Source organism: Adiantum capillus-veneris, chromosome 23 (genome assembly GCF_014529385.1).
Source record: "Adiantum capillus-veneris isolate H3 chromosome 23, ASM1452938v2, whole genome shotgun sequence".
Classification (NCBI taxonomy): domain Eukaryota; kingdom Viridiplantae; phylum Streptophyta; class Polypodiopsida; order Polypodiales; family Pteridaceae; genus Adiantum; species Adiantum capillus-veneris.
The window spans coordinates 115,174,773-115,184,414 of NC_140953.1; the positions used below are offsets into that span (position 1 = coordinate 115,174,773).

Here is a 9,642-nt window from a genome sequence, read left to right on the forward strand (position 1 = left end):
ATACAATTGTCATTGAAACACTATAGACATATCTCTATACTCAAACCATACCTTTGCAATTTGAAAATTTTATTTTGCATAAAAGCATGGGAGTGTGTCTAAACTAGATCCATATATCTAGTCTCGAAAGCACACTATATGGCTCTAATGTGTAAAATTGAAAAAATGGAAGGAAATAAATTCTCATTTCTTAACACCATTTAGTCTCCAAAATTTTTCATAGCATAGACTAAATACAAGTTTGGTACTTGGACACTAGAATTTTTTGTGGACATTATTATATCCTAAAATTAGAGAAAGATCTTTTACTTTTCTTTTTCATCAAACCGAACCATATGATTTCTCAAGAGATTATCATATAAGAACTAGGGAGAATTGATCTAAGGAAATCTTTGAAATAATTTAAAGGACACTAAAATGTCCCTTTTTTTCCCAATCATATTTTTTGAAAATTTTTCGATGTCAAATGAACTTTTTGTCATCCCAAAACTTTCCAATTCATAACAAAACTTGCGAATCCTTCCTCTCTATTCAGTGGTTAAGCATTCATGTATTATCCAATTTCAAAATGAATTGAAGAAAGAAAACTTTTGAGGGCAAAGAAACACTCAAAAAGAAAATTTAAGTAATGCCCCAATACCAATATATATAAGCTTTCTAACTGCATTGAAGGTAAAGCTAACTTTCATTGAAGGTAGTTTCCAATCATGTAATTTTTATGAGAAACTTTTGGGGTATAAAGTAGGATTATCTCTCTCAAAACATAGATGCTACTGGTTCTCTTCTTAGTTTATTCATTTCTTTACGAGATGCCGCAAAACCAAGGAGCACCTTGCCATCCTTCCTACCATTGAAATATGATAGCCGTGGTTTTGAACTCGAGACCTAAAACCAAGGAGCACCTTACCATCCTTCCTGCCATTGAAAAATGATGGCCGTGGTTTCGAACTCGAGACCTACTGGGCATCAACGCGATACTCATAACCAGTTTAGCTACCGCATCGAGCTGCAAGCATGTGCAATCCAAAGGGGATAGTGGAGATGATTTCAAAGCATAAAGGGTTAATTCATGTAGGTCTTGTCTCAAAAATATAGGGAAAAAAGAGCTAAAAGCAACTAGATAGTAGCAAGGAGTCAATAAATTTGTATCTAAATAGAGGCTACTAACAGACACAAATTTGGGTAAAGTGCCTTCAACATTGAATAACTAACACACATTGTACGGTTGTCCCCATCACATGCTAGTAAAATCGTGAATAAGTACGTGTGCAAACATGTACTCTTTTCTCTTTTAAAGAAGTTAATGACAAGTTTTGATTCTTCATCAATACCATAGTGTATATATTATTAGTCAAAGAAGTTTTGCCAAACCGGTTGGTGAGACACTTTATGTTTTCATTGGTGAAGGCCACATGTGGTGTGCATGTATAGCATGTTAGCTTTACTAGTATTGCTATACAAGAGGAGGAATTGAAACATCTCACGCTTCAATTTTAGAGAATTCACCCAAACATATTTAAGCATGCAAAAACAAGAGAAAGTAAGCTTTTGGGCCATGTTTATGAAAAACACAAGGCACTTTTAGCAAGTTGGCAAATTTTAAAACAATCTTTCCTTTGAAATCCAAATGAAGAATCCATTTTGAAGTTCGGGCATGTATCATGCTTCTTAAAGGTGGATTTAATTCAATGCTCACATTGTTGTCTAGCATTACTTTGGTCACATGGGATCAAGAGACACATGCAATCATAAAAAATAGCATAGTGATATAAAAAATAGTTTAATGATAGTTCAACACCATGCAAATATGAGTTTTTGGATATAGATAGAGCATAATGCAAGTGGAAATTGTGTATTGTGTGCATTGGTAGTCAATTGTATTGCTCATAATATCCACATGAATTCAAGATTTTAATTCAAATGATAGTTATAAGTAACATGCTTCAGATTCTATTGAAAATAAACACAATGTAGTAATCTATTGAACTTTTCCTACACAAAAGTGCACGCTAAAATTCAAATATACAATTTCACCATGTTCTTGAAATGTGTCAAATTGAGTATTGATGTAACAATTCAATTCTCGCTCTCTACAACATAAAATGTATCAATTTGAGTATTAATGTACAATTCATTTCTCACTTTCTACAACATGAATTTTAATACTAGTGACCCTAATAGTTATGAATCACATGTTCAGGAAGCTTTGGAGTGGGTTTTGCAACTAAAGGATTCGCTAGTCCTAAAACTAAATTAAATTTCTCACAGAAGCTCAACTCCTCAACCAACATCCAATCAAAGCAGTGGATGAGGCTACCTAGAACAAGATTCACACTTACAAGACCTAATGCAAGCCCTGGACAAATCCTTCTTCCTGAACCAAAGGGTAATAGCTCAAAATGTTGGCCTCGTGGATCTATATCACTATCGAAAAACCTCTCCGGGTAGAACTTCAAAGGATCCTTCCATGTCTTTGGGTCTCTTCCAATTGCCCACACATTCACAAAAGCTAGGGTTTTACTAGGTATCTCATAATCAAAAATCTTACAAGGTTCATTTGTGAAATGTGGTATTAACAATGGACCAGTTGGATGCAATCTCATAGTCTCCTTTACGACTGCTTGCAAATATGGCAAATGAGGAATGTCCAATTCTGATATTGGGCGGGTTGTCCCCACAACCCTTACTAGTTCTTCTTGTGCAAGCTTTAATTTCTCAGGGTTTGCTAGTAGCTCTGCAAGCGCCCATTCAATCATGAGAGAGGATGTATCTGTCCCTCCACTAAACATATTCTGCTTTGAGACATAAAAAAAAAACTCCTTAGAAGATCAATCAAAAGAGTATTCATTATATTCAACATTAGAATGAAACTTATAAGGATATCAACCGAAATAATATTCACAAGTTTCAAGAAAAGATGCCAAGGAGGTAACGTTAGTCATTGTTGACCGATGCTTCTTTGAAAGTTAACCCCAACAAGAGAAAAACGTGATGTGACAAGCCGGTGCATCAAATGTATAATAGTAGGAATTCATCCACAATAAGACATTGTGGCTCGAAAATTTAGTGCGAAGCTTGAGGGGTCTTATTGTGGCTCGAAAATTTAGTGCGAAGCTTGAGGGTGAGAGAGCAATTTCCTTGTACAATGGAAGATTGTGTGCACAAAGAAGCCCATGTGGTAGCTTCCTTATTTTGAGGTGGCACTACACTCAAGCTTCATGTGCGCATCCTTTGAGAGTGTGCACAATGTTTAGTAAAGCCACAAAGAATTGATTTTACAGTTTTCCCCCCTTCACCAAACTAGGTCCCCACATATCTACTTTTCTTCTAAAATTGATAAGTTGACTTTTGCTTCTAAGAAGTTTTGATTTCCTTGATTCCTTCAAAAGGGAACCTCAAAAAGATTTTGAAGAAAGAGATGTTAGGCCTTGTTTTTGCCCAAATATGCGCGTAAAGTTTCCCAAGATTTTCACAATTTTTCTTCGGCATAGCCACATTGGAAGGCTTTCAGGATTCCATGTAAGGAAATGTTAGTTCAAAATTGTGCTCATGTCATTATGTTGTAAGTTCTGATGGATACATGGATCTTCTATGTATCCAAGGGTTTAGAGAGCTTTCACGCAATGAGTTTGCAAACTCACCAAAGACTTTTGATGTCGCATTCTCACGTGGCCTATAAAAAGAAAAATAAAGTTTACTTTCTATTCGTGCATTATATAAAAACCTTCATGTTCTTAAACTATGCTAACTTTTGCATATTTGCAAAAGTTTCTTGAACGCATCCTCTCCTCTTTTATTCCCTCTTGTCCCCTTTATTTGGCGAGTGTGGGTTTTCAAACCCACCATGTGAAAGCCTTGTTACCAAATCATAGATGACCAAGTTACACTTTGTGAAAGAATTTGGAAGTGGGTCTTCTATGTATCTCAGGTCTAACCAACTTATAACTGATGAACAATTTGAAAAGGGTCTTCAATGTATCCAAAGTTTGGCCAATGGCAATAGATCTATGAGGTCTCTTGGGTACTTAGAAGTTAAGGCTTAAAAAAATGTCACAAATTTTCAATTTATGGCACAATTGGATCAAACAACAATAGCATGTAGTCCATTCTTGAGTGTGGACACAAAGAAAAACCCATGTCATGTGGCACATCGTGCCTCCCTCGTCCTCTCTTCTATGTGCAACATGTGGATGCGATAATAAGAGACCTTCCTCGTAGACCTTGGAATGATATGGACCATTTAGGAACATTAAAGTATCCCAACCTTGCAGCTAGTGCTTTCTTCACAAATGACCGTCTCACGTCCATCTAAAGGGCGCTTTATCAATGTGGGAGGTGGTTGAGGCACCTCCAAACAAAAAAACTTGCTGCAAGATGCAAAGGACGCAAACGTTTAATTCGGAGGACCGTCTAAAAGCACCTTTTGAAGGCCTATCAAGAAGCCCTCATCGTCTCTTCCATGTTTAAAGGACCCTCTTTCAATGTGGGGAGTGGTTGAGACACCTAGTTGTGAGATGTAAGCCATCACTATTTTTGGTTGATGCGGACATATATGGGGCGCGACGCCCCCAAAAGTGCTTTTAGAGGGCCTATTGGGAAGGCCTCTAAATTATAAAAAACCAAAAAGGGCGCACAAAATGTCTTATTCACGTTTTGAGGGGGAAGGGAAAAATTAAAAGATTGTTGGAAGCTTTTTGCTTTGAGCTTTAAAGGACTTGTACCCGAATCGAATGGATAGATGATGAGGTGCAAGTATGACATGACTCGCCTGCACTGGAATGTTAATAACAAGTACACTGAGTTGCATTAAAGAGACATGCAGTGCGTACCGAGACAATTGTGTGTGTGTGTGCGCGCGTGAGAGAGAGAGAGAGAGAGAGAGAGAGAGAGAAGCTTTAACGTCGTAGGAAACCATCCCCCGAGAGAGAGAGAGAGAGAGAGAGAGCGCAGACCCAGCAATCCAGAAGAAAAAAAAAATGATAGCTCACAATCCTTACCAGCAATACTGCGTTGACGTTCTCGTCCGTGATGTTTATTTCCTTGTATTTGCTGCTGCTCGCAGCCTGCAACAGTGTGTCGAGGAAGTCGCGAGGCCTCCCCGAATCCTCACCTCCTTCACCTGCTTCGCACCGCCGCCTGTCGATAACCTCCTGGAAGACAGTATTGATTTTGTGCCCCAGTGCCTCACTCTCCTTGGCAATGCCCTGTATGTCCAGCCATGATAGACATGGAATTAGGTCTGCTAAATTGAAAGAGCCCGACAGTCGCATCATGTTGGGGATGAGCGTCCTGATGTGGAGCGACGGGTCCGCCTGCGATGCGGTCAGCTCAGCTAGACGCTTGCCGAGCATCATCCGAGAGATGATATTCGTTGAAATTGTATAGAGATGGCTGCGGATGGCAATGGCACACTGGCCACCGCGGCTCTCGCAAAGAACAGCGCGGACAAGATCGCCGACTTCCTCTGCACGGATGGGGCGGAAGGCCTCGAGGCGCTTGGGGGTGAAGAATTCCATGGCGCAGATTTGGCGGATGAGGCGCCAATAGGGGCCGGGCTGGGCAGCACGGATGTTACGGTGGCGGTTAATGCGGGAGTCGGCGATGGTGGGGAGACGGGAAGCGAAGAGGTGGTCGTGGGTTTGCAAGATCTGCTTGGCAACGGCGGGGGAGGAGGCCACGACAGCGGGGATGGAGCCAAGGCGGAGGGAGAAGAGGGGGCCATGCTGCTGGCTGAGCTTGAAGAAGGTTTGATGGGGGTTCTGACCCAAGAGATGCAGGTGGCCAATGAGGGGGAGGCCAGGAGGGCCTGGGGGCAGCCTGCAGGCCGGGCGCTTTCGTGCCCTTGCACTGATTCTGAACAAGAGAATGGCAGAAATCAAAAGAATTATGAAGGCGAGTACCAAGCTCTCCATATCCACGCCTTCTCTCAAGAGAACAACAAATCTTTTAGATGCCGCTAATTGCTGATCTAACCTACACGTACTCTTTTAATGACCAAGTACTGCATCGTCATTACTCCATGGGTCAACATCCATGAATTGACATATAATCCTTCAATTTGTGACGTGTTCTCACGCTACTCCCCTCGCCATATTCTTATGCATCCCCATGGAACATTGGTTCCAATTTTTGCACTTTTCGTTAATACCAGCGGTCAAAAGGAGAATTTCCGTCCCAAAATAGAGAAAAATAGTGTAAAAACCCAAAAAATAAACCTACCCCGGTGATCATTGATCCACTGCCTACCCTTGATGTTGGTTGAGCTCGGCTCCCAGAGCGCCATGTTCGTCTGTCGCTTTAAAGCTTTCTCGCGCATTGTATTCAATTTCAAAACGGCCATGCACGGCTTCTACATCAAACTTCAAATTAATTAAGTCGTCACGGTTGTCTGCTTGGCAGTGTGGCCTCAGTGAAACGCGTTGAGCGACAATGTTATAGAATTAATATTTTATTATCTATTGCAGCTGACAAGTGGCAAGAGCATCAACAGATAATGGATTATGCAGAAGGATGTTACATTTTATGTATATTTGATTATTCAAGTGCTCTTTGTGAGCTTTGGCCAATTATGTCCGGCCGGCCAGTTTGTACACACATTTGACCATTCAAGAAATCTATAAATCAAATACGTGCAGGGAAATGGTCACTCTTGCACGGGGGGAGATTGCACCTAGTGCTTGTGTCTTCTTCTCTTCTCTCCTCCCTCCTCTCTCATCGTGCCAGCGTAGCACTCCACTCTAGGAGGTGCGTCTGCACGTGCTATCTCGCTCTCTCCCGCTCTCTATCTCTCTCTGTTTGCATACGTCGTGGTTATGTGCTATGCGAGTCGGCAAGTACATAGATTTAGTCATTTATGTCTTGCTATGTGCTATTTTTGAGTATTTTGCAGGGCAGCCAGGCTTCCGGCTGTAGCAGTGGTATCAGAGCTTAGGCTACGCTCCAAGACTAATGATTATGATCGATAAGAGCAGCTAAGTATTTTTCTTTCTTGTGTTTGTAGATTCCATGAATTGCTTCACTTTGTATTGATTAATGTTGATTGTATGATATAATTAGTGAATTTTTGAAATTAAAATAGAGTCCCTTCTTTATCTCCATAAAGTTAGTGCTTGTTAATGTAAATATTATGTTAATTAAACACAGAAAGCATGGATTAAACTAACCGAGATGATTAGTTACGACAAAGAGGAGTAATACATAGCATTTAGTAGGTCGATATTAAGCAGAGTAGAATCTTACTCGAGAGGGTTTAGCAACAGTTTACATTATAGGATTACGAGGAGAAATTTTAAGGTCGTACAAAAGTTGAACGTAGACAAGAATAGAGGCAGAGGAAGATTAAGGATCCCGAGTGAACCTGAGTTGTGCTTAAACTTGATCGTGGAGTGGATGATGACGAGGAGATAAGCACAATCGTTAGCACCTATGCCGCTTGCCAAGGGGCAGGCATGAGTATTATACCGTCCTTAGAATTCACGATGAGTTTGTTCTACAAGGGAAAAAGCCCTTGAGCTTCCCTTCAGTAACAAGCAACAATGGCAGCGACAACTACAGCTGTCATTATCCACCACGGCACACTCCGGCCTTCCTCAAGCATCCATCACACCTCTTAGCAACCCCATGCAGAACGTTTTTCAGTTGTCATGCAGTTCCATAGCTGGCATCACATATGAAACTCACCAACCACAGTCGTGAATCACTCTCATGCACAGGTCATATGCCGTACTCAGATTTCTCTCTCTGCCACACACTAGCACGCCTACCATCTCACTCTCAATCTGCAAGACTTGCATGCATTTTCGCCTCAGCATGGCCACCAATAGCAGCGTTGAACCCTCCTAGCCACACCTAATCAGGGTGCATGCAACCCTACAAATCCTTTCTATCTCTCTCTTCAGTCGTCATCCCACTCTCCCTCTCTCTCTTGCATTGGTGTGGTAGACGGGTACCACCAATCCAGTCGTTAGCCAAACACTGGTGATGATAACTGCATGAAGTAGCCAACACACACACCAACCAACCCTCACTCTCTCTCTCTCTCTCTCTCTCTCTCTCTCTCTCTCTCTCTCTCTCTCTCTCTCTCTCTCTCTCTCTCTCTCTCTCTCTCTCTCTCTCTCTCTCTCTCTCTCTCAGTTTCCTGCAGTGCTCCAGTAAGCACCTCACACCCGGACCCCTCACATGGCGCGATGGCAACCACAACAGAAAAAGGAAGAAAAAGGGGCAGCTAGCATTGACCCCCTACCATAGTGTCATTTCTCTCTATGCCCTCTCGTGATCTTTCTCTCTCTCTCTCTCGCCGCCAACCACCCTCTATCTCTCTCCATCACTCCTTGCAACCACCAATTCCAACTTCCACTGCCTCTCTCTTTCGTACCAGGACGACCACCCACTCTCCATGCAAGCAGGCAGTATCTCTTTATTCTCTCCTTTCTCTGACGCATATGAACCCCACACACACACAAGTCATGGTTGATTGCATACAATAGCTGGATTAGCAATTGGTAGGTAGGAGACATGCTTTAGATGGCAGCCACCAGAAAACTCTCTCTCTCTCTCTCTCTCTCTCTCTCTCTCTCTCTCTCTCTCTCTCTCTCTCTCTCTCTCTCTCTCTCTCTCTCTCTCTCTCTCTCTCTCTCTCTCTCTCTATGTTGTCTCCAGATGTACACATTTCTGCAGTCACCCATGGTGGGGCTACCTTACCACTACCAGCCCCATGCACTGCGTATTCCCTCATGTCCATGCAGGCTACCGCTCAATGGTTGCTTTGTGATATAGATATTTAAGTTATGGAGCCTTGACAGCTTGGGGGTGCTACAGAAAGGGCCAACAGGGGTGCCATGCACAGAACAACGCTAGGCTGAAGAAGGTCGCCAGTTGCAAAGTTGGCCGCCCGAGGGAGAGGTAGATGTGAGCAGCGTTCCAGCGTGGAGCTGACAATGGAAGAGGTGGTCATTTGCTGAAGGCTGAGTAGGGGCGTCAGTAGGTCACGAAGAGCCAAGAAAGAATAAGGAGAACAAGGGTGCCGTTTAGGGATGCTCAAAACGACAAATCACAGGAGGGCCGAAAGCAACACAAGGGGAGAATGAGCCACTTATTATGGCTTGCATATAACTAGTCAAGGGGCGGTAGGGTTAGGCGGGGCGAGCTGAGAGAAGTAGTCAGTGCTACAGGTGATGTGAGGAGGAGTGGTCAAGTGTCGAGCTTGAACAATATAAGGACGTTGGCGAAGGGAGAGAGGTCATAAGGTGGCGGGCAGCTGAAAGCAAGGAGGGAGTCCACACTGGAGCATTACAGATCAGATGCCGAATGCAGAGAAGAAGGGTGGCCAATATCATGGGGGAAAGACTGTGCTATAGCAGGTGCCTTGGGGTGCTAGAGAGCAAAGGACCGCGACGTTCACCAGTTGTATATCAAGTGACAAGCTGCAATCAGAAAGAGCGGGGCCGCATTAAGCAAAAGGGTGGTAAGACACTATCAAGGGAGACGGTTGCAGTTATAGTGTGTCTATAAGGGGCCGACAAGTACCTTAATTGATAGGGTTTTTTTTTAATAATTAAAAAAAACAAACAGACACACACACACACACACACACACATGGTAAGCGCAAGGCAAAGCTGCCTTCAAAGGGCCGACAACCATATT

General features: G+C 42.6%; 1 protein-coding gene across 1 annotated transcript; it reads right to left on the bottom strand.

Annotated features, from left to right (window-relative positions):
* Positions 1 to 2,056: 2,056 nt before the first annotated feature.
* On the bottom strand, positions 2,057 to 6,460 carry LOC147428404 (flavonoid 3'-monooxygenase-like). The gene is made up of 2 exons (XM_086496626.1): positions 4,998 to 6,460; positions 2,057 to 2,792 (listed from the first exon to the last, which is right to left on the bottom strand). Exons 1-2 carry the CDS (start codon positions 5,910 to 5,912, stop codon positions 2,175 to 2,177), a joined length of 1,533 nt encoding a protein of 510 aa, XP_086352752.1. The 5' UTR covers positions 5,913 to 6,460; the 3' UTR covers positions 2,057 to 2,174.
* Between the last annotated feature and the right edge of the window lie 3,182 nt (positions 6,461 to 9,642).

Excerpts from the sequence above, each read along its gene's own strand:
- LOC147428404 (XM_086496626.1), bottom strand. The coding sequence starts at position 5,912 with ATGGAGAGCTTGGTACTCGCCTTCATAATTCTTTTGATTTCTGCCATT. Across the intron at positions 2,793-4,997 it reads ACGTCAACGCAGTATTGCTG|AATATGTTTAGTGGAGGGAC; the intron begins GTAAGGATTGTG and ends GTCTCAAAGCAG.